At 65.5% G+C, this 27,475-nt stretch overlaps 1 protein-coding gene across 1 annotated transcript in view; it reads right to left on the bottom strand.

Moving 5' to 3' along the window:
* The window catches only part of SHANK2 (SH3 and multiple ankyrin repeat domains 2), a gene marked incomplete at both ends in the record, with an annotated part of 168,957 nt that overhangs the window by 11,178 nt on the left and 130,304 nt on the right, over nucleotides 1-27,475 (bottom strand). Inside the window, 2 exon segments of the mRNA XM_084248246.1 lie at nucleotides 4,531-4,611; nucleotides 5,353-5,488. Of these exon segments, the coding sequence (XP_084104372.1) occupies nucleotides 4,531-4,611; nucleotides 5,353-5,488 (217 nt within the window).

Raw genomic sequence — 27,475 nt, 5'->3', positions numbered from 1 at the left:
GAGGCCCTACAGCGCGTCCCCACGGGGCCTGGCGCCACCTCCACCCAGTGCGGCTGAGGGCGAGGAGCCGCCCCCCCGCGGGACAGCCTCGTTTCTTTGCGGGAAGGGAAGCGAAGGGTTGGTCGTTAACCGCAGCGGAAATTAACTCTTCGATGTTGAAGAGAGAGGTGCGGGCTCGGGGCCTGCCCGGGGCGGCTGGAGCCGTGGCCCTGCCCCCGCAGCCCACAGCCCTCCCGCGAGGCGCACTCCGCACGGGGTGGGGGTGGGGTCCCATGGGTCCACCCCACCTCAGACCTTCGCCCTCTTGGAGACGCGGGGCACGCCCCACGCCCGAGGTCTTCTGCACACCCCCAGCGTGTTCTGGGGTCTGGCCATTCTCCCAAAGCTTGAGCTCTGGGGTCCAGCCCACACTCCGGAGGGCAGTCGGGGTGCCGGGCTGGGAGGACGCACCACACCGGTCTACGGGACACTGTGGTGGCCATGTGCCCCTCACTGCCCCGATCCCCAACACCACTGGGGTACCCAGACCAGAGGCCCCTGTAGGATGAACTGCAGGGAAGGGATGGGGGTGCTGGACAGGGACTCCTCGTCACAGGTGCCCCAACAACACGGGAGCAGTCTGGCCTGAGAAGGCTGGCTGCAGGGTGGGTGGTGGGGGCCTAGGCCGGAGCATTCAGGGAGAGGCGGCCCCCGGGACTTGGAGCTCTGGGACCCACCTCCTGTCCCCCTGCGGTCACCTTTGCTCCAGCTGAGGCGGGCTGGAGCTGGGGTCTCCTTCCAGCACTGGAGGCCGGCACAGCCCGGCAGCCCTCTCAGGCCTGGCCTGCGCTGTGGCAGGACACACTGTGCCCCGGGGCAGCTATGGGGAGTGCGGGAGCCCAGGAACCATCCTCAGGGGTGGCAGGCTCTCCCTGGAGGCAGAGGGTAGCTCCCACCGTCCGGAGGCACCCCGCGTCCAGATCCCCCTTCAGTGTGACGCCCCCTGAGCGCACGGCCTGTGCCCCACCCCGCACACCTGAGGAGAGCTGGGCTGCAAGGGAGCAGCAGGCGGGCCCCGCTTTGCAGAGAAGTGAGAGGCTTAAGTCGTGCAGGTGGGAATCGAGAGCTTGGGCTCAAGTTGGGGCCACCCAGCCCGGAGCCCCTGTGAGCAGCAGGGGCCTCGGGTGGCCCCAGGGGGTCAGGCTACCGTGCACACCACTCACACCACAGGGGCAGCTCGGGGGGACAGCTCGGGTCCGGGCCAGGGCCGACCCCAAATGACCTGGGCCAGAGCACGGCAGCCGCTTGCTTCGTGGGTCTGGCTGAAGCTGTGGCGCTTTCTCCAGCAAGGGCTACTTGGTGTGACTCAGATGGAAAGTGGGGGACCCGGGTCTCCCCGGCCCCTCGCCTGAGACCACAGCGCTCAGCCCAAGCGTGATGGTCTTCACCGGCCTGGGGCTCGGGAGGGCTCGCAGCCGGGCTCCTGCGCCGTCTCGGGACCGGGGTCATCTGCTGGACTCGAGTCTGTTCTGGGGGGGCCAGCCCTGGGGCGCAGAGGAGCTGCAGGCCGGCAGCGGGTAGGTCCAAAACTGCCATGTCTGCACGGCGGCCTTGTGAGGGGTGGCCGTGCCCCCGGAGCACCCCGACTCCCCCAGCACGCTGCAGGGCCACTCAGCCCCGCCCTCGGCAACCGGTGGGGTGGGGAGAAGGGGGGCGGCGTCAGGCCGACCTTGCCCCGCTCCGCCGCGGTCCCCCCAGCCGGTGAGCTGGCCCTCGTCAGCGCTGGATGCCGGCTGCGTGCCCGTGGGCGAGACGAGCCCCAGGCCGTGCGGGGCCCAGCTCTGGGCCGCAGGTCCTGTGGCCCTTGGCGTGCGGCCCAGGCGGCGGTCTCCAGCCTGGCAGCAGGCCCCCGACCACTCCTCGAGGAGGCATCTGGGAGGCTCCGGAAATGTCCGTGGGGCCCGGGATCGAGGGTCCCAGATTCTTCAGCTTTTCGAGATGCCCGGGAACCCTGCTCCTCCTCTGACTGCTCTCCCCGGGGCCTTGAGCCGGTGGCACCGGCCACACTGTCAGCCTCGGACGAGGGCTGGCAGGACGACGCAGCAGGCCCACCACGGGCTTCACCTCCCAGAGAGCGTGAGGGCGGCTCTTGACCTGTGCGCGCGGGCCCTGAGGAGTCACACGCCTTCCCAGGGACCGGCTGCAGGCCCTCGGGGGCCAGGATCCAGGGTCAGCGCGGTCCCACCCTGCTGGTCTGAGTTGGTGCCAGCAGCTGCCCAGGGCCAGCCAGCAAGGTCCCCGGAGGTCACCGTCGTCCTGGTGCCCGCACCATGTCAGGACGGAGGCGTCCCAGGAAGCACCAGGCCAAACGTGGCAGGTCTCAGAGATGCAGGAGGCAGCCTCGGGGGTCCCTGGCCTCGCTCGTGGGCGGAGCTGAGACTGGGGCCGCCTGGCCGTGGTCCGTGTGTCCTGGAGCCAGTGGCTGGGGGGGGTTCTCGACACCAGGAACTTCTTCCCTTGTGGCTGGAGTTGGAATTTCAAAGGGGGGCGTGGGGTCCTTCGGGAGGCTCTAGGGGAGAACCCCCTCGCCAATTCCACATGCCGGCATCTCCAGGCATCCCGTGGCTGGTGGCCGCGTCCCCGGTCTCCGCCTCCCCGCGTCCTTTTCCTCACGAGCACCCCCGAGTCCCCCCCTCATCACACTGCAGAGGCCGCCTTCCCGATGAGGCACTTCCCCCAGTTCCAGGTGGACGTGGATCTGGGGGACACTGGTTCCCCACACCCGCGAAGGCCTGGTCTTGTCTCCCTGAGGCTCTGGCGGTCAGGTGAGCAGGAGGGGCGGGGCCGCGGCGGCCCCTGCTCCCCACCCGGGCGAGGATGGAGCCGGAAGTGGGCCGGGCTGGTGCCCACAGATGCCCGTGCCCGGCCCACGCCTGGGAGCCTGGCAGGTATGGCTGGGCTGTGGCGCCTCACGCCTGCCATCCGGGGACGGGGTCTCCACACTCTGGAGCCGCGGCCCGGTGGATGCCGAGGAGCTCCGGCCGGGACCTGCCACCCACCCCCCAGCCGGCTGCGGGGCCGCCTTTGGGGGAGGGGAGACGGCGCTGAGTGCGCCCCGACATCCAGCTCTGGGGCAGGCTCATGGCCACCCGACTGTGACCCCAGCAGCCCGCAGGTGTGGCCGCAGCCCTGGGGGTCCAGCCAGGGTGGCTCCCCCAGAAGGCCGTCGGGACAGGCCACCGTCGGGGGCACCGGCCTGGTTCCCCCGCCTGCTGCTGGGGCCGTGTGGGGCACCGTTCTGATGACGGCGCTGCCCCTCCCCCCCGCGGGGCCCCGTGGGGTTCGCCGCAGCGAGCTCCTCACACCAGCCGGGGAGCGGACGGCGGGCGGGGATGCCGCGCTCTGGGTGTCCAGCGCCGCGGCCTGCACCCCCCCCCCCCACCGCGTACAGCCTGGAGCACAGCCGGGGCCGCGCGGGGGGCGACGCGGACACAGCTCGGGACGGGGCAGCACGACTCGGGAGGACAGGGACCGGGAAGCGAAGCAGACGGGACGGGAGGAGGGACGAGCCACGGGCTGTGCAGGGGCGACACGAGACAAGGCCACGCGCGCTCGAGACGCGACGGCCACAGAGGGTGCCCGCCCATGGCGTGCGGGCGGGGGCTGGCGACAGACACGTGGCCCCTTACCCTTCTTCTTCCGGACGGAGGCTTGAAACAGAAAGGGGGGCGTGAGTCCCACAGGGCCGTGCCCCCCGCGCCGCTGGGTGCCCTCAGCCCGCCCCACCCGGCTCCAAGGTTACGGGGTCGGACCCAAGGCGGTGGGGCCGCGCCTGCCCCCCCCCATCAGCTCTCCTGGAGGGCCTGCCCGTGGCCGCGTGCCCTTGGGCGGGGGCAGAGCGGGCACGGCGTCCTATTTGGACTGACCGGCGTGGCCACGGCGAGGGCGGGTGGGGGCAGCTTGGCCATAGGCAGGCGCCCCCCCGCAGAGTCCCATTGCAGGGCGGGGGGGCCCACTCGGATGGCGGCCGGGCCCTGCCCGCCCAGCTGCCAACCAGCCCTCAGGCCGGTGGGGGCGGGGCCCGGGAGCCGTCTTCGGGGCTCCCCTCACCCTGCGCGCAGCTGGGCCAGCGTCGCTCCCACGCGGCTGATGAGGGCCTGGGGTGCCCCCACCGGGCGCTTGAGCCAGGTGGCCCCCTCCACAGGGCCAGGCTGGCCGCTGGCCTGGGGCCCTGCCCCTGGGGGTCTCATGGGAGGTGCCCGCCCCGGGCCACGCTGCGGACTGAGCTGGGCGTGAGGGAGGGCTGGTCAAGCCGATTTGAGGGGTGCCCTAAACAGCAGGGAGCTGTTTGGGGGCACCGTGGGGCAGCTTACCTTTGTCCACTAGTGAGAGGCCCAAAAATTCAAAACAAAGCAATGTTAGATTAACTGACAGGCCCAGGCTGCTGCCCCCTCCCCGGGGCCAGGGACCCGGCGGGCTGCCCGGGAGCCCAGGGCGCTCCTGACGCCCGCTGGTCCCGGCCGGGCGCGGCGGCGGAGGGGTGAGCCTTACCGAGCTCCTCCAGCTCCGAGGTCATGGACTTGGATCGCAGGGTGAGGGCTGTGGTCGGAGCCCGCTTCGGCGGCGGGGGAGCTGGGGGCAGGCAGGAGCGGGAGGCCTGAGACCCCGGCCGGCTGCCCCGCCCCCCGCCCCCCCCCCCCCCCAGGGCCCGGGCGGTTGCCTGGCCGGCCACGTGCCTGTGCCTGCAGCCTCTGGGGGCCCGCTGCCCTGAGGCCGTCAGCCCCCACAGCACACCTGACACTTGGGGTGCCTGCCCACCTGTCTGGGGGGCCCCAAGGCCAGATACCCCGCGGGAGGCACCAGAGCAGGGAGGCCGCCTGCCTGAGACTAATGAGGGACGTTCGGGTGCCGCGGGCGGGCACAGCGGTGGGCACCTTTGCGCCCCCTCCCAGTGGCCCGCCTGGCTGTGCTGCCTGCCAGGTGGGGGCCCTGGGCTGGGCACACACTGGGGACGCATGTGGCCTGCTCCTGGGCCCCTCGCTCGGCCCCCAGGGTCCCCAACCGCCTCCCTCAGGAGGAGGGTCAGCCCGAGTCACGGGGGCAGCTCCGCAAATGTGAGGCCCTGGACCTCGCCCTCCATGGGCATAGGCTGCAGGCTGGCGAGGCCCAGGCCAGGGGCCGGTGGGGGGCCAGCGGGGGCCCCAGACCTGGCCTGCCGAGCACAGCCCTGGCCTTGGCACCGCTGCCTGCACGGCCCCAGAGCACCGCCCCAGCTGGCCGTCTCTACGAGGGTGCTGACCCCAAGGGCCTGAGAGAGGGCACGGGAGGCCAGAGGGAAGCCCGCCCTGCCCCTGGAGGGCCCCGGGCAGGCACCTTTCTTTCTGGCGGTGTCGTCGGGGTCGAGACTCCGGGTCACCGTCACCACCTTCAGGACGAGGTGGTTCCCTCCTTGGCGGATCATGTTCACCACCTGCCGGTGGCCCACCTTCACCACGTTCTCGTTGTTGACCTGCGGGGGGACAGGAGGTCAGGGCGTGTGTCCCCAGGGGCGCGTGTGGTCTGGGAGCCAGCACAGGGGCCGCCTCTCAGGGTCTCACGCCTGGTACGAGATGGGGGCGGGAGCGAGCCCCTGCAGTGACCGCAAGGGGCCTCTGGGATTGTCCAGCAGGCTGGCCCTTGGCCTAGTCCTGCACAGAGCTGAGATCCTGGCCGCTTTCCAGCCGCTGCCATCCCTGCAGTCCAGACGGTCACTCCCAGGTGGGGGGAGGCTGGGCGTGCTGACCAGCACCCAGCCCTGCTTGCTGAGGAGACACCTGCCCAGAGCCCGTCGCCCCCGCGACCCCCGCCCGCTCTTCCCGCCAGAGGAGGGGGCCTGGAGCAGACACAGCGACCCCGGGTGACAATCGCAGGGAGAGTGGCTGGACCCCCGACCCCCCCGCAAGGCCTTGGCCTGGCCGTGTGCCCCATGCTCTTGGCGGAGACCCACCTGCTGGGGTCCCCACCGCCACCCCCACTCCCATGCTGCTCGACCCCAGGCCAGCGGGGAAGCTGTGTCACCCCGAGCTCCCCTGGGGTCAGACACTGAGCTGCTGGACGCCCACCACGCGGCGGGGCTCTGCCTCTGCTGCCCAGGGGGCGGGGGGGAGGGGCAGGCGCACACGGCTCCTCCGGGGCCCCGAGGAAGATCCCCTCGTAAAGAGCAGAAAAGCTTGACGCCTGCTGCCCCGTCACCGGGCCCCTGCCGCGCCCCTTCTCCTGCCTTCCGTGCAGGCGGCTTTAGTTTCCGACCTTGAAACACTCAAACTCAGTTTAACCCGCGGTGGGACTCTGGAATCAACTGCCGTCCTCAAAACATACGCTCCAGACGGCCTGTGTGCTGACAGGAGCCGCAGAGGCGAGTAGGTGAGATGCCTGCGGCTTCTTCAGATGCTCGGGTTGGCATCCCCAGATCATGGGGGGCTGGTGTCCCTCAAAAATGCCAGGCCTGCAGTTCTGGCAGGCTGCCGCCAGGGGGAGGGCCGGGCGCCTCCATCACCTGTCACCCTCCCAGAAGGTTGAGCCAAGTGCAGCCTGGAGTGGAGGAGCCACAGATCCGGCGGCGGCTCCGAAGAGGCATGAGCCTCCACGCCACGTGTGGCCCCCACGTAACGGACATGCAGCAATTTTTTTTTTTTCTTTTTGGAACAATTTTTGGAGGAAGAAGACCATGTCCTACCCCAGCCACAGATCAAAAAATTCTGTCAAGGGCCTCCCAGGTGGCGCAGCGGTTGAGCGCTGGGTTGCGAAGCTGCCCGCAGCCTCTGCGGCGCCGGTTCGATCCCCGGCTGCTCCCCGGCCACCAGAGGAGGGTCCCGCATGGCGCACAGGCCTCTCCTGCCGCCCGCTGCTCCCCTCAGCAGTGTCCTTCGGTCCTTCTGCCTGCTCTGCTCCCCGCTCTGGCTCTGGTGAATCCTCTCACCCTCCCGCGCTTCTGACTGTACCCAGTGCTTGTATAAACAAAACAAAACAAATAAATAAATAAAATAAAAAAACATGCCTCTATTAAAAAAAAATTTAAAAAAAAATTCTGTCAAGAACAGGAATTTCTTCCTATACTTTCTAAGTAATTTTTTGAAAAGATTCATTTATGCACACAAGAACTGGGGTACAGGCCAGAGGTGCGGGAGGGTGAGAGGATTCCCGAGAGACAGAGTGGGGAACAGAACAGGCAGACGGACTGAAACACACTGCGGAGGGGAGCAGCAAGGGGACAGGAGAGTCGCTGCGCCCTGTGGGGAGCTCCCTGGCTGGGGATCAAACTCAGGCCACAGTGGCTGCCCATAGCTTGATAGCGCTGCGCCACCAGGGAGGGCCAGTAATTTTCTTTTATCACAGATAAGTCACTCAAAATACCCCACTTGTATGTGCATGTCGCTTAAAGGCAGCATTCTACAAGGCTTGTTACAAGGCCGCAGGTCCCACCTCACTCAAAGCTGTCAGCTGATTTTATTTCTCTCACAGTACCTCAACATGCTCATATTGTTGCTACTTGATGCTTAGATTTCAGATATTATCTGCTGACACGCCACGATGGAAAATGATGATTAGCTCAGGGTTTTCAACAATGGCACGACTGTGATTTTGGACCAGCTGATGTTTCGCTGTGGGTGTGCATTGAAGGCTGTTCCCCAGCATCCCAGCAGATTCTACCCAGCAGATGCCAGCAATATCCTCTCCCCTCTGTGTGACAACCAAAAATACTTCCAGACGTTTCCTAATGTCCCCCAGAAGGTCGAAGTCACCCTCCATTGAGAATCACTCATTTAGCGCCTTTCTTTTTTTTTTTTTTTATTTTTTTATTTTTTTTTTATTTTTTTATTTTTATTTTTATAGAGGCATGCTTTATTTATTTGTTTGCTGGTTTGTTTGTTTGTTTTGTTTATACATGCACTGGGTATAGTTCATTTAGCGCCTTTCTTTCACCCACCCTGCCTCCCACTTCCACTCTCTGGGTATAGCGGCTTCACAGATTTAACTAGATCAGCGCTCAAGATTTACATCACGACTGTGTAGTATCTATTCATAGCTAAACCATACAGCATACTGTGATTACTTTGTCTTCCCCTGTACATAATGTTTTCCCCGGAGTGAAATAATTTTCTGTTGTTTATTGGTTTAATTTTCTGTGTACTTAACAGTAATTCAAATCCAAACACTTCCTAATTATGTAAATCTCTTCAAAATCATCTTGAAGAAATTGCCCCTGAAGACTGCTGCTCCTCTCCACAATGTGGCCTCAGTGTTCCCCAGGTCTGTGGGCCCATTACCGTCACCCCCAGGCTACTATCTTGTGCTGCGTGTGCATGTTTACTTGGTTTGAAACCTCATTTTTGCTAAAGGACGTGCTCCACTAGCTTCCCAAGCAAACATCTGGGAGGGGATTCTTTTTTGAGACATTGCCCATTTGAAAATGGCTTTGTCTGTATCCGTAGTTGGTGGCGTGGTTAGGTATGAAATAATGAGGTTGGGGAAAGGTAAACGCCTGAGGTTAACTCATAGGCAGGTAACAACTACAAAGTCTGGGCAAATACACCCCCCAGCCCAAAGAAGTGAAAGTGGTTCCCTAGAAACTGGAGGGTGGACACAGGTAGGCAGATTTTGGAAAGGAATGGAAAAATTGGAAGCTTCAGGCCAAGGACACTGTGGTGGTGCAGGTCAGCTGGAGTTCCGATAGAAAACAGTAGCTATTTTGGGGAGATCAGAGGATGGAGCCCGGGGGGAGGGGGCCCAGAGACACACAAGTGAGGGGAGGATCCCAGAGACGAGAGCACCAGAGAAGGACGAGTCCACGCTCAGGAAGGCATTCCGGCGTCGGGCTGTGAGGTACCAAAGTGTGGGTTTTTTTTCCCTATGTCTGGGATGGCAGGTGTGTGGGAGCTTCCCCCCACGTCTCTAGTGTCTTCTGAACTGTACACGCACATGGGCAACTCAGAACAGCTCGCAGGCAAGCTAAGACACCCCAACTGAAATCCGAGCTGCTGCCACTGCAGGCTAGACGGAGCCGGCAACTTGAATCTCACCAAGGGAACCAGTTGTCAGCTAAGACAAAAGACACTCACCAAAGGAATGTAACAGAACCCAGCACGGCCACAACGCAACACTCACTCCACAGTACAGCCCTGCTTGGGGACTTCAGCGGTGTCCAAGTTGTTGGCGTGATCAGACAAAGGCTTCAAAGCAGCTGTCATTGCAGCACTCACTCACGCTCATAATAAAAGAGGGAACCTCCACCAAGAAAATGAAATGGAAATCTTAGAACTGAAAAACACGATACCTGAAATTGAAAAATGCACTTGGTGGGCTTCACAACAGTGACAGAGCAAAGAATCAGTGAACCCGAGGATACTATGAGTAGAACCGATTCAATATGGAGAAAAAAGTTCTAGGAAATCAAGCAGAGTCTTAAGGACTTCGAGGACAAGGATGAGGTCTAGGATCAGGAAGCTTCAAGCCCCAGGATCTAGAGAGGTGACAGCTGAGAACTTGCCCAGTCAGCGAAGGGCATACAATGTACAGATTCAAGAAACTCAGTGAGTCCCAAGTAGGATAAATAGAAAAATCACACGTGGCACGTTACAGCCCACCTGCGGAACGCCCAAGGTAGGGAGGAAGTCCTAAGCCAGAGAAGAACGACCCGTCGTGTATAGAGCAGCGCGGAAGGACTGCAGGCGTCCCCGACGCTGTAGAGGCCGGACAACCAGGGGCGGCGTTCGTAAACTGTAGTGAGACAACTCAGTCTAGACTTTCACGTGCAGTGGAAAATAACTTAGAGAGTGAAGGACAAACAAAGACACAGGTAAATGGAAAGCTGGGGCGTTGGCTGCCTGTGCTGCAAGAAAAGCTGAAGGAAATTCTTCAGCCAGAGCGGGCGCTGCTGGAGCTTCGGAAGCCGTGAAGGGGGTCGGGAGTGGCAGCGCCTGGGTGAGAGGAAAGCTGACTCCCCTCTCGAGAACAGTGGCAAAAAGAGGAGCGTGGCAAAGCCAGGTGGGCCCGTGGGGTCTGCAGCATCCGTGGACGTGGCGTGGCAAGGACAGCGTGAAGGCTGGCAGGCGTGATGCCAGACGCTGGCAGGACTGCGGCGTCGCCCTCCACGCGGAGTGTGCGCCAGGTACCTTGGGTGCCGGGCTGAAAACAGTTCAGGGTGTAGGACGTAATCCCGGAGCCACGACCCGTCAACAGAGACGGCAGACGTGCAGCTAAGAGGTCAATGAGTTTCTAAAAATAACCCAGAATAAAGCCGGACCGGAGAAGGGGGCAACGGAGGAGACACCAGAAGACCGCCAGCGGCGCCGTGGCGAGGGTGTCCGCAAGGACCGTTCACGGGGCACGACGCCAGTTTCAAAAAAAAAGCAGGCGTTCTAGACGCGTATTGAGAAGCCCCAACCGCGCCGTCTGGGCGCTTGGAATACAAAGACCCGAGAGGCCGAAGGCCGACGAGCTGCTCCCGGGGCGGCCGCGTCGGGGAGGTTTGGCAGTTGCCCCAAATGTTCAGCACGGGCTGAGGACGCACCCGGAACCCCACGCGCGGGTGAATACGCAAGAGATTCAAGACATGCAGCGTTCTCAGCGAGCCAAGAAGGGGGGGGGGGTGCTGGTGGGCGGGAGCCTTGTGTTTATGGAAAATAAAACAATGGAGAATTATTCTGTGCCGGTGACCGTGCAGCTGGATTTATGGAAACCCCGACTGCACGTCTGCGGGCGGACTTCTCAGTTCCCAGAGACACGCTTCAGGGGCGCCGCACCACGGAGAGCGGCCTGCCGTAACGAGACGCGAGGCGCTGGACGGAGAACGCAGCCGTCGCCAGCACGGCCGTGCCTACCGGTGACGGCAGCGCCCCGCGGGGCCGAGGGTGACGGCAGCGGGCGCCTGTGGGCAGAGCGGGCGATGCAGATGCCCCTTTCTCCAGTGGCCGCGGCAGCTCCGGCGAAGCTCAGCAAAGACGCGGGCAGCCGAGGAAGCGCTGGCGACGGGTATTTGCGGGGACCGAACACCACGGCTCACGCGTGCCCCGCGCGTGGAGGGGCCCGTGGGCTGCAGAGCGCCGCAGGGCGCACATCCTAGTTGGACGTTTTTCCTCCACAGTTTTGAGGGTCGTGCATCGTGTAGTTTTCCGGTTGGATTTTGAGGGACGCAGCTCATGATCTGGTCCTTTGCTTGAAATCTGCCGCCTCTCCCGCCGCCCCCAGATGCCGTCCTCGGGAGCTGCCCCCTCCCAGGCAGGCTGCCATTCATCGGCGCACCCTGGTGTGGCTGCACATCTCGGGGGGGACTCGGGTCCTTCCCATAGGAACCGCGTGTTCCTCGCATCTAGAAAATTCAGCCCTTTCTCAAATGTTTTCTTCATTTCCCCTTTGCTTGCTTTGCAGAGGGCGGGCCTTCTGGGGGGAGCCTTATCACATGTCTGCCTCTCTGGGAGAGTCCTCCCTGTTTTGCAGTTCATCTATAAAGCTCATATATGCTATCATTTTTACCGTCAAGAGCTCCTATTTTGTTCTCTCCTTGTCAATTTAAAAAATAGCGTTTTGTTCTTCAAGGATGAAATACCTTCTTGCACTCCATGGAGCGTGTTGACGCTGCTGCCCTGACACTCTCCCCGCACGCGATCTGTTTCCTCCCGCCCCCGTGTGTTTGCTCGGGGTTCTGCCTTTCCAGTGCATTCTTTCATCAATGTCTGGTGTTCCCTACTTCCAGCTTATGTTGAAAGGTGACCCCTAAAAAGAGGATTTCTATCCCAGCCGGTTATTGGTGAATGCTGGCGAACCCATCCTCAGCTTTGTAAGAACAGGCAGGAGCCCGCAAATAGCCGGCACAGGAATGGTGGAGAAGAGCAGAGTCGGCCCGCTGGCGTCCCGCCCTCGGGGCTTACTATAAACCCCCAGTCGCCAAGACAAGGCGGTACCGGTGACAGAGACAGCGGCACGGAGCAGACGCCCAGAAATATCGTCAACCGATGCTTGACAAAGGAGCGCGGGTCTCTCCAATACACGGCGCAGGGACATCGGCCTCTGCACGCAAGAGGCGCTCGACGCGGGCCTCGGCCCCAGGCGGCTCCGAGACCCGGCGGAGACAGAACCAGGACACGCTTGGAAGAGGGCAGGAGGGGAGGTCGGGGTGCTCTTGAGCCTGGCGATGACTTCTGGCTACGGGACCGAAGGCACCGGCTTAGCCGGGCTTTATCCGGGTAGGACTTCACGCATGTGAGAATTTTCATGAAACTAAAAAACACTGGCTCTGCAAAATGCGAGGATGGTAAGAGGTCACGTCGGGGGAGGAAGACAAGCCACAGACTGGAGGACGGTTTTGAAACGGCAGGTGAAAGGCGGGTGTCCGAAACCCAGGAGGACCTCCCGGAGGAAGAAAGCGAAGACCGGCGAGCGGGGACGACGAGCTCAGGCCTGAGCAGACGCTGAGCGACACGCTCACCCCCAACGTGGGCCCGCGGGTGGAGGCAGCATCGGGGCGCGACACACCTGTTAGGGCAGTTGAAGGCCAAACACCCTCTCCCAGCTCTGGGGAAGGCGGGGCCGGCCCAGCAGACTCGGGGTGCACAGTCTCAGCCCCCCCGGGTGTGTGCCCAGGTGAGGGGGCCCTGCACCCCACGCACAGCCGCCTCATCGCCCTCCTCTAGGCGCGTGGCTGTCGGCTGCGGCCCCTCCAGACCGGCTGCTGCTGGGCGGTGGTCAGCCCGCGCACCTCAGGGGGCCGAGGAGGACGCCGAGGCGCGCGCTGCCAGGCCAGGAGCCCGTCTGGAAAGGGCGCCCGTGTGGGGCCAGACTGGAAAAGGTAAAATCAGGGAGGTGGTAGAAAGCTGGATGGGGGTGCAGGGGCACTTCAGGGGTTTCCCCTCAGAATGGCCATTCTGGGGTGCGCTGACGGCAGGTCCGTGCCGGTACCTTTGCCTAAACCCCGGGGGCAGGGCCGTGAGCCCAGCCGATGGATTTCAGCAGCCCCGCGCCAGCGCCGGGTCATCCGCCAGCACTTCCCGCGCAGGGGCCAGTGGGGGGCGGCACCGGGGGCTGTACCTGGCGCTCTGCGTAAATTAAAACCGCTCAAAAAATAACGTGGATTCATGAGAAAGTTAATTTCTGCCGCTTTCTTATGGTGGAACCATGTCGCACGGATGGACAAAGCAAAGTCGGGGACCCCGGCGCCCGCGGCATGGTCGGCCAGCGTCCCCGAGTACTCGCTGGCGGGGTCCCAGCTCCCGGCACCCTTCCAGCCCCGGGGGGCTCTGGCGAGCAGGTCCCAGCGCCCGCAGCCTCCCGAGAGGACAAGCCTCGCCTTCGGCCCGGATCCCGCCCGAGCGGCTCTGACCCCCAGCAGCGGCCCGGGCGGCCGCGTCTCCCCTCGTCTCATGCTGCCCCAGGGGTGTGGCTGGTGTGGGGCCGGCCGGGGTGACAGGGGCGCTCCTGGTGTCTGTGGGAGTGAGGCTGGTGTGCAGCCCTTTGTTTTAGGGCTCACACCTCTTTAGGTATACGCCACCCCACCCCTGCCAAAGCCCCAGTAGCCACCCAGCACAGCCACCCCTGCCCCCCGGGGGGCCCTGAGCGGGCCCCACCCCCAGGGGCCAAGTGCACACAGGGCAGGCGGGGGCTCGGAGCCCCCTCCATCACCCGTACAGCACCGTTACCCGCCCGTCCCCCCGCCCATCTGCTCCAGCGCCCCTTCACCCGCATCTGTCCACCTGCCCTGGTGCCCGCCCGCTCCCACCCTCCCCGCCCCATGGCGTGTCCGCCCGCTGGGCCGCAGAGGCCGTCAGGTCAGGCTGAGAGGTGCAGCGCACGCCGGGATGGGGGCCCCGAGCCCTGGCTCTGGGGGCGCGTGCTGCAGCCGGGGGCACCGTGCAGGCCGAGCGCTGCGGGGTCCAGGCTGCCTGCTGGCAGGGAGCACAGGCCCCCCCAGGGGCTGGGAAGCGCCAGGAGCAGGGACCTCAGGAGGCCGGGAGAGCGGGTGCTGGCTGGGGCCCAAGGACGGGGCGGGCCCAACTCGGCGGATGCTCGTCCTCCCTCCTGGGGGCGAGGACGCCCCAGCACCCCCGTCCAGGCCGCCGGCCCTCACGGCGCCCGCCCCCGGGGCCCTCACCCGGGATGGAGCCCCCTGCCTGCTGCCCAGGAGACCCCGCCGCCTCTGCCGGGCCTGCCCGCGTGGCCGGAAGCCGGGGGGCCGGGCGGTGAGCGGCGGGGTGTGGCTGGCTCGTCATGCGTCTGCTTTTTCTGCTAAAGTTCAAGTCTGTTGGACTCGCTGAGCATGAGGCTGGGTCTAAAATAAAACCGGAGGTGCGTCAGCGTGTGGGCTGGCGCTGCAGGCTGGAGGCCGGCGGCGGGGGCCGGGCGAGGTGCTGTGGGCCCGGGGCGGGCACCACTTGGCCGGCCAGTCAGCCGCGACCGGCCCCGGGGAGAGGCCGAGCTGCGGGACACAAGGGCCCACCGCCCAGGGGCTGCTTCCCGGACTCAGTGTCCCCTGTGAGCGCCGGCAGCTCAGGCCTGTGGCTTCCTCTCAGGGCGGCGTCGGGGCCAGCCCCCCGGTTTGGCTCTGACCCCTAGAGCCAGGGAGCCACGGGGCACAGAGGAAGCAGAGGAGCTTCCTCCCCCGAGGAGCCAAACGGGGGTCTGGAGAGGCAGGAGGGAGAACGGGGCTCCGGCCCCCGCGGCTGGGCAGGCCCACCCCTCTCCTGGGGACCCCGGGCGCCGGGAGACACAGCTTGGAGCCGCCGGGCCCCGCCTAATGGCTGCCCCCATCTTCCGTCCTGCCAGAGCCCCCCGAGCGCGAGGCCGGGGCAGCAGCACTCCCAGGTCCTGAAGTGACTAGTCTGCGCGCAGGAAGCCGTGAGGAGGCGCAGGCGGGCACGCGGGGGCTCCCCGGAAGTCGCCTGGCGGGCGCCGCCTGCCGGCCCTCGGGTCTCGGTGCCGGGCGTGTGGACGCCACGGCTGGGCCTCGGCAGCGTCTCCGACAGCGAGGTCGTGGCCCTGAGAATCGGCCGCTGAGGCCTCAGCCCACGGGACTCGGGCCTGCAGGCAGCGGCCTCCACATTTAGAGGGAAATGCCTGCGGGGTGCGGCCAACGGCTGTTGCTTCAGCTGCATGTGAAGGGAAGCCGGTGCCTGCCGGACTCGCGGCCAGGGCCCGGGCGCGGCCCGTCCTCTGGGGGTCCCCGCCTGGCTGCGACGGCTCGGCCCTGGCGGTGCTTGTCGGGGCCGCGTGACCCAGAGCCCCCGGTCGCCCGCACCCCTGCGGGGCCTGGGGTCAGAGGAGCATGTGAGGGGCGGGCCTGACCCCGTAACCGCGCTGAGCGGTTGAGTCGCTCTCAGACCCCAGAGCACAAAGCAGCAGCCAACCCTCCCTTTGCGGGGAGCTCAGGGGCGCCGGGGCGCCGGGGCCCCGGGCCGAGGGCTCCAGGCAGGACGTGGCCCACGCGCGGGCATCTGCCAGGAGGAGCTGGTGGCGATGACCGTTGGAGCCTCTGGGGCCTTTCCAGGGAGCTCACGCAGGTCACAGAACCCCACTGTAGGCCGCGTTCTCCCCACATTTTGGTACTGAGGCCTCCCACCCCACCCGACTCCCGGACAGTCCCTCTCGGCCAAGCCCGCCCCCACGACCTCGGGACCCCGGGCCGGGACACCCCGAGGGCTGTCGACCGTGGCCGCCCTCCCCCGCTCCAGGTCGGTGCCGTGCCTGATGGGGGTGAGCCTGCTCCGGGGGTGCTCCCACCTTCAGCTTTGGGCCTTGGCCACCCCCATTCTGGACGGGCTCAGGGGCTCCGTCCTCACACTCCTGCTTCCCGAGCAGCCACAGGCCTGGCGCCAACCCCGGGGACCCTTCTCAGACCCCTCCCACACCAGGCCCCGGGGGAGCCGGGGTCCAGCGTCCCCTCTGGGGTGTGCGTGTTTTGTTGGCGGGCGGAGCAGGCCCTGGGCACGAGGACTCGTCGCCGGCAGATTCGCGGTCGTGGGGGGACAGCAGCCCCACGGCAGGGCGGCCGCAGGGAGAGCCCTGCAGGACCCCGGCCTTGGCCTGGGCTCGGAAAATAACTAGCTGGACGGGTGGCCCCGGGGAGAAGGGCAAAGACCGGCGACAGCCTTTCCCGATGGTGGCCCTGGTGCCTGGGGCAGACGCGGGCGCAGCGGGCCACACCCAGTGCGGGGCCGGGCGGAGGCGGCCGGAGCACCGAGCTAGGGGGAGTCACGGCTCAACTGGGCCCCCGCACGCCCCACATCAGGACAGAAACTTACCCGGCGCTTCACCTTGAAGGCGGCAACCGAAAGGTTAATCCCCAAAGCAAACGATTAACTCAAAGAGGAGCAGAGGCTTCCCCGCGGGCGGCCCCCGCTCTCCCCTGGACAGGCCCCGGGGCGGCTGAGCGGGGCCGCTGAGTCCAGCGGGTGGGGAATCAGGACGGGATGGAACGGGCCCACCCGACTTCTGCTGGACCCAGTCCCAGCCACCTCCGCAGGAGCCACCCGGGGCCCCTAAAAACACGGGGTGCGGGCCCGTGACCTCGCGTTGCTTCCGTCGCCTCTGTGAAGGCCCCGCTCCGAGCACAGCCACACCCGGGGACACAGTTCAGCCCACAACACCCCGCATGTGCCCCTCCCGTCCCCAACCCCCATTATCAACATCTCGCTTTGGGGTTCTAGCCACCACGTGCTCCCCCGGCTGCGTTCCAGCCCCTGCTGGGGGCATGAAGCAGCCGCTCGGCCCCGGTGGCCATGCGCTGCCGCCCTCCGTGGGACAACCGGAGACAGGTGACTGCCCTCTGCCTGCTCCTTCACCTGTCTCAGGTGGACAAGAGCGGCGCCCGTCACCAGGCGGGTCAGGAGAACATTCTGGAAAGTACTTTGCCCAGGGCCAAGCACCCGAGGCAGGCGGAGCCGGCCCGCAGGCGTGGGGAGCAGCCCTCGCGTGGCGCCCCGGCTTCCCCGCGACTTGACTCGGGTCAGCTGAGTTGGCAGTGCCAGGTGCGCGGCCGCACCTCCTCTTCCCACCTGACAGCGCCCCCGGGGCCTGCTGCTCGCAGGACCCGCCCGCTGGGCGTCGGAGAGCCTGTGCGGCCCAGTCCGGGAGGCCCCGGGAGCGGTGGCGGCGCCGGCACGCTGGGCTGATGTGCCAACGCGCCTCCCCAGGTCACCAGCGCCTACAGCCCGCCCCGCCCACCCCCGCGCCCTGGGCCCAGAGGGCCGTGCGGAGCCCGACCTAGCAAGGGGGGCCGGGGGCGGAGGCCACCTCTTCCCGCCGGACGCCTGGCTCCGGGCCGCCCACCCAGCGGGCGGGAAGGCGAAGCGTCCTCACCGCCGGCCCCAAGTCGGCCGTGACTGCGTGGGGCGGCTGCTCCCAGGCCCAGTGGGAGGCGGGAGACGGCGTGACAGCGCCGCCAGGAAGTCTGAACGAGTTGGGGTACAGCTGGCGCGAGAGTGGCAAGACCCGCGCGCTAAACGCTCGCAAACGCTGGCGCGGGAATGGGCTTCCCCCTGCCCGGCGGGGCCCAAGGGGACGCGGCGCCAAATCTCCCACCTTGGCCCGGGCAGTCAGCGCCACCCCTCGAAGCCCCAGCTTGTTACAGGAGGCGACGACGAGCTGAGAGTTAAATCCAGGGGTGCAAACTGTACCCCAAGTTTTGCAAGAGAAGCTGGGGGCCAGCTCGGCCTGCTTCCGGACTCGCCAGGGCAATGCGGTGACTACGACGGGGGGTCCAGGAGATGGGCGCAGACAGAGCCCAGGAGCAGACCCCACACGGTGGGGGGTCGTCGCCTCAGGGAGGGCCCAAGCGTGTGCTGGGGGGATGCCACACGGGGCGACCCCCAGCGTGGAGGCCAGGCCCTCTGACCACCCACTGCCTGCGAGCTGGAGGCCCCCAGTCGGGGGGCGAGAAGGCCCCAGCGCCGGCCCGTGTGGGGTCCCCACGCCTCCGGTGGCTCCGTCTCCAGCTTCAGTTTCTCCCTCGCCTGCCCGCGGGACACTGGGGACCCTCCCTGCACCTGGGTCTCCCGGGCACTCCAGCCCGGAAACCGGAGCTGCCGTGGTCGCCCCAGACTCTGGCCAACCCCTCAATCCGCAAGTCCTTCCAGCATCAGCCGGACACAGGTCTGCCCCGGGGCCGAGGCCCGCGTCTCACCCGTGGCCTGAGCTCTGCGTGCAGGTCAGTCCAGGCCGCTGCCCGGGTGGCCGGGGGAAGCGGGCACCTATTCTCAATTTTTCAGTTTGTTTTCTCAGCGGACCAACACAACAAGCACCAGCACAAGCCAACAAGAGACCACGATAAAGCCCAGGCCCCTTCCGGAAGCGTCCACCACCGCGTGTGAGGAGCCCCAGGCCGCCGCGGGCGCTCCGCCTCGTCTCCCGCTTCGCCCTTAGCGGCCGACTCCACGCGGGAGCCCTGACCCCGCCGGCCGCCCAGGACGGGGCTGCCCTGCGCCCAGCCCCAGGCCGAGCAGGCCCTCCCGGCTCTGCACCCAGAGCGCCCACGCCGTCCCATCCTGACGCCTCGTCACGGCTGACCAAGGAGGCCCCGAGCTGCCCCCGCCCAGCGGCCACAGCAGCACACACAGGAGCGGGGCTCGGGCGGGCCCAGACGGGTCTCCTGGGGCCGCGTCACCGCCGACACCCTCGACCTCTCCTGCTGTCCAGAGGCCTCTGGATCATCCACCTCGATCACTGATCCACGCGGGAAAACCGCAAACCTTTGAAGTCCCCCGCTGACTACTGCACAGGGAGGGGCATCAGCGCGGCCACCGTCTCGAACCGCCTCGCTCGGCCCAACAGACCCCACCCCTCCCCGGGTGGCGGGGTCCTCCTGGACTCGCGGATCTGCTGCTGCGTCCACCGCCAGGGGCCAGGGCTGCCCAGCACCAGGGGCTACTGCAGCTGGGCTAATCCGAGACCCTCGTGACGGCCGCCTGGCTGGGCTGAGGATGTGTCCTCGCCTGGAGCGTGGAGGCTGGGAGGGTCCCACTCTGGGTGCTGGGGCCTTTAGAAGAGGTGACCTGGCCCCTGATGGAGCCGCTGGGGTCCCTGAGGGTCTGCAGGGAGGGGGCCCCCTGGAAGCCAAGGAGGAAGCCCACGCTGCCCCCAGAACGGGCAGGCGCTTCCCCTTCAGGCTGCCAGCCCTTGCTCACTGCTGTGGGGGAGCTGCGTCGCCGAGGCTCCGGGCTCCGAGTGCACGTGCTGACCCTGCGCCGAGTGGGGGCTGCAGACCCAACACCTGCTGAGGGGTCAAGGTGTGAGCCAGGAGTCCCACTGTCAGGCAGTGGACACAGCTGTGGGATGGCGCCCGGCCAAGTGCAGCCCAGCCGCCGGCGTCCAGGACTGGCAACGAGGCCCCGGCCCACCTGCAGGCCACCCAGAGCAAGAGCAGAGCTGAGACCCGGCCCCCAGGAAGGGGTGGACAGCACTGGGGACCTGGATGCCCTGCCCACGAGCTGGGTCCGGAGGGCGTCCTGCTCCCCCAGGATGGTGGTGTCTCCGATGCAGGAGGTCTGGGGCGGAGGGGGTCGGGGGGAGGGAGGCCCGTCGCCCTTGGCAGCGAGGGGAGAGGCCAGGAGGCTGACTCGGACGCGCAGCCTGGCCTGCAGCGGGCCGGAGCACGCCCAGCGATGGGCCGGGGCGGCCCTGGCGTCCACACGGGCTCCTCTGCGCAGGGTGGCTTGGCACAGAGGCGGGGTCGGTCCCACCTGCGCCCAGACAGCGCCAGCCCCGCTGGGACGGCCGGGGGCTCTGCGCCCAGCTCCGCCGCTGCTCTGGCCGGCTCGTCTCCATGGGAAACGAATGTTCTTTCCACGAAAACATCGGTCACCGGAGACGGCTCAGACCCTCGGGCGCCGCGAGCCAGAGGCCATCTGCTGTGGCGGCTCAGCCCTTTGCTGGCCTCGACACAGGAGGACACAGGATGGCCCAGGCGGCCATCTCCCCTGTCCCCGTCCCCATGAACCCGCCAGCCCCGGGTCACGCAGCTGCGCCCGTCGTCCGCCCGCGGGAGGAAGGAGCCCGGGGCTGTGCTCCCTCAGCCTGGCGCTGGCCGCAGGCCTGGCCCTGGGTCTGCTTCGGGCCGCCGGCACACACGCGCAGGCCGCCGCACCCCAGGGGCTCAGCGCGGAAGAGGCGGCGTGGTTCTGCCACCCGCCCCAGGACGGGTCCTTGTGGTGGCTCAGAGGGGCGGGGGCCCTGGGGGGAGGCGGCACAGAGGAGGGGCGCCCAGGTGGACTCCGGGAGGTCCGGCAGCATCCCCCAGGCCCACAGCTGGTCACTCAGGGCTGGGGAGTCCGGCCTCCTGGCAGCTAGTTCCGTGGCCCTGGGTGGCTGATCCTGGCACATGGACGGGACGGCTGGGTTCCCACGTCATCTCCACGGAGACCAACTGGCCAGACGGGGCCTAAGACATCCAGATGTTTGACAGAAGGATCTCCCTCCCGGGCTGTTTCCAGGAGAGCGGTGAGGGAAGTGCAGCTGCGGCCGTGCTGAGAGCAGCAGGTGTCCTGCAGGTGGCCGCCACCTGGCACAGGTGAGCGCCTCTTCTTCCACAGTGGCCGTCCTCGGTGCCGCCCCAGCATGCATTGCTACTGAATATGTCAGTGATGCTCCCTCCACCTCACCCCTTCCAGGGGCGACTGCGAGCACTGGAGTGAGGGGTCTCATCCCAGACTGTCCTCTGTGCCTCTCGGGGTGCACGTGACACAGAAGCACACAGCACTGCTTTCCAGCAGAGGGGCCACCCTCGCGTCCGGGGCCCAGGACACAGGCCCACGGCCTGGTTCTTCATGGCCGGCGGGCTCCGGGGCAGCTGCGCTGGGTGGAGGAAGGCTGTCTCTCTGCCGTGGGGGACACCAGGCCGCGCAGACCACCGAGGGGAGACGCCGCCTGCTTCCCGGCCCCTCTGCTCGCTGATTCCAGGGCCCGGAGAGCTGGACGTGCCGGCCCTGCCACGCCTGAAACACGAGCGGGGGCCAGAGGGGCCCAGGAGGCCTGTCGTCGGCATCGCCCCTCAGGGCCCCGGGAGCCCGAAAGCCATGGCGAGAAGCCAGCCCGGGGCCCTGCGCAGCCGTTAGCGTTGGCTCAGGGAGCCCGTGACCCGGCCTGGGGGAGCTGCCCGGGGGCCAGGCCGTCACCCCTCCAGGCCAGTGGCTCCGCGAGCCGTGCCCCCACCCACCTCGCGGGCAGGGTCCCTCAGAAAGGAGAGAGGTGTCCAGAACGGGGAGACGGGGGGCCAACGCGGCCACGCTTGCCCGGGCCACAGGATCCCGCCGCTCGGCTGCCGTCACGCTTCTGGGGGCCCAGCATTTGCTTTGCTTTTCTTCAAACACACAGCGCTCCGGGGCGCCGTTCGTGTCTTCTCAAGGGAAGCGTGACGTGCCGACAGCTTATGAAAGGGCAGGAAGGTCATGCCAGAGCCCCCGCCATCGGGCCTTCTCTCCGGCCCGGCCGAGGCGGCGGCCGCCCTTGGGAGACTTTCAGAAGGCAGAGACGTGAGGCGCGCCCCGACAGGGCTCGGGGGGAGGCCTCGTTCCCCCGCGTCTCAGCGCGTCCAGGCGTTGATCCACCTGCCGGGGATGGCGTGTGGCCTGTCTCCCTTGGGGGCCCCCGGGTTTTCCGAGGAGGAAAGTTGGCAAATACTGAGGAGCAGGGCGTGTCCTCCTGGCTGCCAGGCAGTGAGGGCCACGCGCACGTGCCCGGGAGTGGGGGGGCGGGGTGAGTGAGCCTGAGGCCCATCAGATGTCCACGGACGGCGTGTGGGTGGAGACGTGGGGTCCGTCCGTCCCTCTGTCTGTCCGCAGGCTGGGCTGGGGCCTCCGCAGAGGAGTCAGGCTCCCAGGCCGCAGCGCGGGCGCCGAGGGCACAAGTGTGTGGACGAGGCGACCCTCGGCCGCCCGGGCACCAGGCCTCCTCGGGGAGACGGAGCAGCTCTCGAGCCAGCGCTAGCGGCTGCTCGGCTGTGACTGAGCCCGCACCTCAACACGCTCGTTTCCACCCCACGCGACCAGAGCTCGTGAACGTGAGCGGTGAGAGACCAGGCCTTCGCCCGAGGAGCCGCTTCCAGTGGACGCCACTCCGCGGCCTCCCGCGCGCTGCGCCCGGGCTGCTGGGGCAGGGCCTGCGCCCCTCCACGCCCGGCTCCCCAGGCCCCCGTGTCCCCGGGCGGCGGCCTTCCCGGCACCTGCGGTCACAGAGGGCTCAGCCCTGGTGCCAGCTCCACCCGCCCGTGCTCCCCGGCAGCCAGCTGAGTCTGCTCGTTTGTTAAAAATACTCAGCACCATCTGCAGTAACATGTAATTTAATAAATTTATTTATAATGCGACTGGGGCTGGATTTAAAAATGAGCTTTTATCTCTGAGATGCGGCTTTGGAAGCCCAGAGGGAGCGAAGCTCACCTGGGGAAGGCCCAGCCCCACGTGGGCACCTGCGCCGCTGCCCCAGACACCTGTGCCGGGAGCGGAGGGGACACCACACCCCCCCTCCAGGTCGGGGAGATGGCCCCCTCGGCCTCCCCAGGATTAAATGACACCCCCCAAACTCACATCCCTTGACCTCAGAACATGACGTTTGTGAAGCCGGGTCCTGGGGGTGTGACCAGTCCAGGCGACCCCGTCCTGGAGTCCTGACCCAGCGACCCAGGCCTCAGGAGAGCAGGCTCAGGGGGAGCGGCGGCTCAGGGGCAGAGGCTCAGCGCCCGGGCCTCAGGGACACGCTCTGGACCTGCCCCAGGGAGGGCCCAGCAGAGCCCCTGCTGGCCCAGCCGTGGGTGAGGGGCCGGGGGGCGTCGGGGGGTGACAAGGGGCCCAGGTGAAGGCACGGGGGGTGCAGGGCAGTTGAAGGAGTCAGAGGAAGAGGCTGGCGTCCGGGCTGGCGAGGGGCGGGGCTGGAATACCTGGGAAAGGGGTTCGGAAGGGCCCAGGTTGGCCCAAAGGACTCAAGAAGAAATAAAACCCGAACAGGCCCGTGGCCACAAAGGAAATGGCACCAGAAGTTAAATCTTCCCAGGAGGAAAACACGAGTCCCAGATGGCTGCGCGAGCAGGCCGGCCCCCACGGAGGGAACAAATACTCCTCACCCGGCGGCGTCTTCCCGAGGAAACGCGAGAACACGGTTTCTTGGGAGTTAATTTTGTCGGACCGGCAGAAGCTGGAGGCTCAGCTCAGAAGAGGGCAGCGCCGGGAAGAAAAAATTACAGGCAGCGCCCGTCCCCGCGGCCCGCAGGGGGCACCAGCCGTGCCCGCGATGGGCCAGCCGGGACACAAGACTCAGGCGCCGGAAAATCAATCAATGGGATTGAAAATCAATCAATGGGATTGAAAATCAATCAATGGGATTGAAAATCAATCAATGGAATTGATTAGCAAAGGGGAAAACCCCTATGGTTTTCTCAAGGGATGTACGAAAGTCCTTGATAAAATTCAATCTCCACTTGCAATTAAACCAAAACGTCTCGCTCACCAGGGAGAGAATGAAATGCTTTCGCTTGATAAACTGCGCGGCCAAGCCCCCGGCGCCGTGGAGATCTGGAAGGCGCGTCTTGTAAGGTCAAGACAAGCCCAGCACACCCGCGACCCTTGCTTCCAGTCAGTGTTTAACGGCAGTGAGTCCGGCCAGCAGAGACAGAAGAGAGTCAAAGACACGACCAAGAGAGGACAGATGAGAACGAACCAGAGGATCAGCCCGGAGACTGGATGCACAGAACCCCCGGGCCCAGAGCGCTGCATCTCCGCCGTCCTCCGGCCATCAGCAAGTACTGTTTTGGGGAAAAAAAAAAAAAAAAAAAAAAAAAGCCATCCATACAGCGACAAAAATTCAAGTGACGAGCAACAAATCTAAAAACGTTGCAGAAACTCCGTCTAGAGACAAGTACAAACCCTGACACAGTCAAGGCATCAGCTGTCCTGAGTGAGCCCGTCAGGGGTCAGGGCAATCCTAATAAAAACCCGACAGGGCTTCCTTTTTTTAATGTAACTTGATAAACTGATGGGAAAATACAGTATGTTAAAGAATAAAGAACCAAGACTAATAATCCTGACGCGGAACAAGGTGGGCGTAACCCAGACTCGGCAGAGACACAGACGTGCGGGGATGGGAGGCTCACGGCTCCTGGAAAAAGCGTCTCATGCCACGGATGACGCTGAAAGAACGGGTCACGCACATGGGAACCATGAACTTGGATCCCTGCCTCACACCACACAGCCTCGGGGTACAGACGTACGTGGTGTGAGCACATGGTAAATGTCTTGGGACGCGCCCCGCCCCGCTCTGGCGGGCAGGAGGGAGGCCTTCTGCACAGACGGGGAGTCTGAATCAGCTGTGCAAAACCTGCCGCCGGCAGGGAAGGCTCCCCTCGCCCGACGGCGGCCCGGGAGCCGGCGGGTAACGCAGGGGTGCCAACGAGCCGCTCCCCTCTGCATGTCTGCACCTCTGCATGTCTGCAGGGCTCGCTTAGAAAGGAGGGTAAATCCCGCACGGCCTCCCTCTAGCGTCAGGAACAGGCAGACCAGGACATCAGGGCCAGAACCCCCCGTCGAGGATAATTACATTCTCACCGAAGTCCATGATTCACCGTTCGCGCCCCTGTACACCGAAGGCAGAGCGCATTTACCGGAACAGCCCCCCCAGAGCGAGGTCTGCCGGGAGCTTCCTGTCCGGTTCTCCTGGATTATCTCACAAACCCGTTGTCTAACTGACGCTTTATTTCCAGGTAACGCTGTGAAAGGTAAACATTAAACTCCTAGAAAGTAAATTGGAAAATATCCCCATGACTTCGCGGGGAAAGGAATCTCCTAGATAAGGCAAGAGGCGCGTGTTCCCCGCAGGGGATGTTGCGAGATTCATCTACATTAAATTAAGAACCGCTTGTGATGAAAGGAGCTGGGACGGCCGGGAGGGCTGGGGAGCAGGACGCGCCGGGACGCCAGCCGGAGGGGAACGGTAAACCACCCCTCGGAAAACTGGGCAAAACACGGAAACACGAGTTTCACACAAAAGGAGCCCCCAGGGGTCATGAGCACATGACGAGGCTCCGGTCCCATCCCCGGGCTGCGCAGATGGAAATGCCAGCGGGAAGCCGTTCGCCCTTCCAGATGGGCCGGCAGATGGGCGATGGCGGTGCTGCCATGGGCAGCGGCGGGAGGCGCCGGGACGTCCGCCCCCCGGCAGGGGACACGCCGAGTCGCAGTCATCGAGCGCTCCCAACGTCGGCGCGGGTCAGAGGCACCGAGCAGGGCCCTCGAGCTGTCCGGTTTGAAGCCACAGAGGCGGGGGTCACCCGGAGGCCGGCCACAGGAGAGGGGACGCCGCGCGCGGACGGGGGCCGCCCTGTCCTGCCGCAAACGCCCAGGCCGGCAGCGCTCCGGAGCCCGGCGGCAAAGCTCCGCCTTCCTTCCGGTAACTGGAGGGGGGCGCAGAGCTGGGCCAAGGAGCTACGAGGGCCTGACTCGGCCTGTTCGTCCCCCCGTGAATATCCAGGCATTTGGATAAAAAAAAAAAATAGAGGGGCCTCCCAGGTGGCGCAAGGGGTTAAGCGCCAGCACGATGAAGCGTCTACAGCCTCTGCAGCACGAGTTCGATCCCCGGCCGGCCAGGGAGCAACCACATGGCGCCGCAGACCTCTCCTGTCTCCCCGCCGCTCCCCTCAGCAGTGTGTTTCAGTGGATCCGCCTGTTCTGCTCCCCGCTCTGTCTCTGGGGAGTCCTCCCACCCCCCGCATCTCTGGCCTGTACCCCAGCTCTTGTGTGCATAGATAAATAAATCTTAAATAAAAAAAATAGAGCAAAAACGAAATTGTTGGGACTGCACGGCACGCCCTGGCCGGGATTGTGGAAAATAGAATTTTACACTTTCTCAAATTTCGCTCCCGGTGTCCAGGGGACATGTGGGAGACACATCACCTCGTTCCAGAGGGTGCCTGGTCCCGCGGGCTCCGCAGAGGGAGGGAGGACCCCGCTGTCTAGGAGGGACCTTCTACAGCCACAGAAAGAGCGAGCGGATCTGCGAGGGTCAACCCCAAGGCGTAACCATGAGCCAGGGCAGCGGGACGCCAGAGTCGAGATGACCAGACCCACCCGCAGGCACAGGGACAGCAAGAGCAGGCTCTGCCAAGCAAGGCGGCACGGACAGGGAGGGCGCACTGCCAAGGACGCAGCTGCCTCCCCAGGCTGCCCCTCGGCCAGGCCAGGCCTGATACCTCGGGGGACGTGGCTGTAGGTGACCTCGATGGGCAGCGCCCACCACGTGAGGCCAGGCCTGGCAGCAGGCGGGCCCTAGGCTCCGGTTCTTGCTCTGGGCACGTTCACTGCTCCCTCCCCGCCTTTCCGCCTCCACACAGGCGCCCCGGGGGAAGCAGGTCCTGCGCGACCTCCCAGTCCTGACTGCTGATCTAGTCCAGCAGCGGGTCCTGCTCTCCATGGCCGCCTGACCCACCCCTCCTTCCACCCAGCTGTCCCCAGGGTAGCCTCTGACCTCTCGGGACCAAGGGGCAACCTAAAGGCAGGGTCCAGGCTCCCTCCTGGCTTGCCCCCTGCTCAGTCCTTCACTGGTTAAGGCTGAAGGGTCACCTTCTCCAGGAAGCTCTCCAGGACTGGCTGCTCACATCGTCCAGGTCCCTAGTTGCTGTCGCCACCCTCTGTCTGCTGCCTTCATGGCATCCTCACGTGTATAAACTGCTTTTTCCCTTTTTATTTATTTATTCTCTGCCCCTTAAACTACGCGCTAAGTCCAGGGCATTTTCTGTTCCCATCACTGTTGTAAACCCAGCATCCAGCAGAGCTTTACTCTAGGAACACGCATCCCTGCCGACGACGGACACCAACAGCAGGGAACGCCAGGCCTCTCCGGGTCAGCCCTGCTCCCCCCCACCAGCCTTGGCGCTTTAAAGAACACCCAGGTGAGCACAGGACGGCCGGGGTGGGCCCCGACCTCCCGCACAGCCCCACTCTGTGGATACTGGCAGCAAGGCGCGGGGATGGGGCCGTGCCCGCCCAGGCGCACCCAGCAGCAGCAGCAAATCTGTGCAGATGCAGCGTCCAGCAGAGAGGGTCACGGCAGCAGGACACACAGTAAAACTGCTGCTGCAGATACTGAGCTGTGGGCACTGCAGCTGTGCCCGTGTCCACGTCCAGGGGCACAGCAAGATGCCAGCTGAGGCGGTGGGGCCAAGGAGGGGAGGGCGGGAGAGAGGCTGGGCCCTGGGGAGCTGATCCAGGGTGAGCATGAGCGCCCCACTTCCAGCCAGCCAGACCACCTCACTGCAGTCGCCCCCCACGCCCACCCCGGGTCTGGCTGGACGTGAGCTCTGCCCCCAGCTGCTCACCGGACTTGTGTCTGCCTTGACCGTCGCCCCTCCCCTACCAAGGCCGAGAAGAGTCTCCCCGCGGGGCTTCCGCAGCGAGTGCACCTGGGACCGCATGTAAGGGGACCAGGCCGTGCGTCAGGACACTTTGCTGCTCCCCGCGGAGGCATTGGGGGCCGGGCCTTCCCGGCTGTGGGCCAG

Source organism: Talpa europaea, assembly GCF_964194135.1.
Source record: "Talpa europaea genome assembly, chromosome: 1".
Classification (NCBI taxonomy): domain Eukaryota; kingdom Metazoa; phylum Chordata; class Mammalia; order Eulipotyphla; family Talpidae; genus Talpa; species Talpa europaea.
This window is presented reverse-complemented; position numbering and strand designations above follow the sequence as displayed.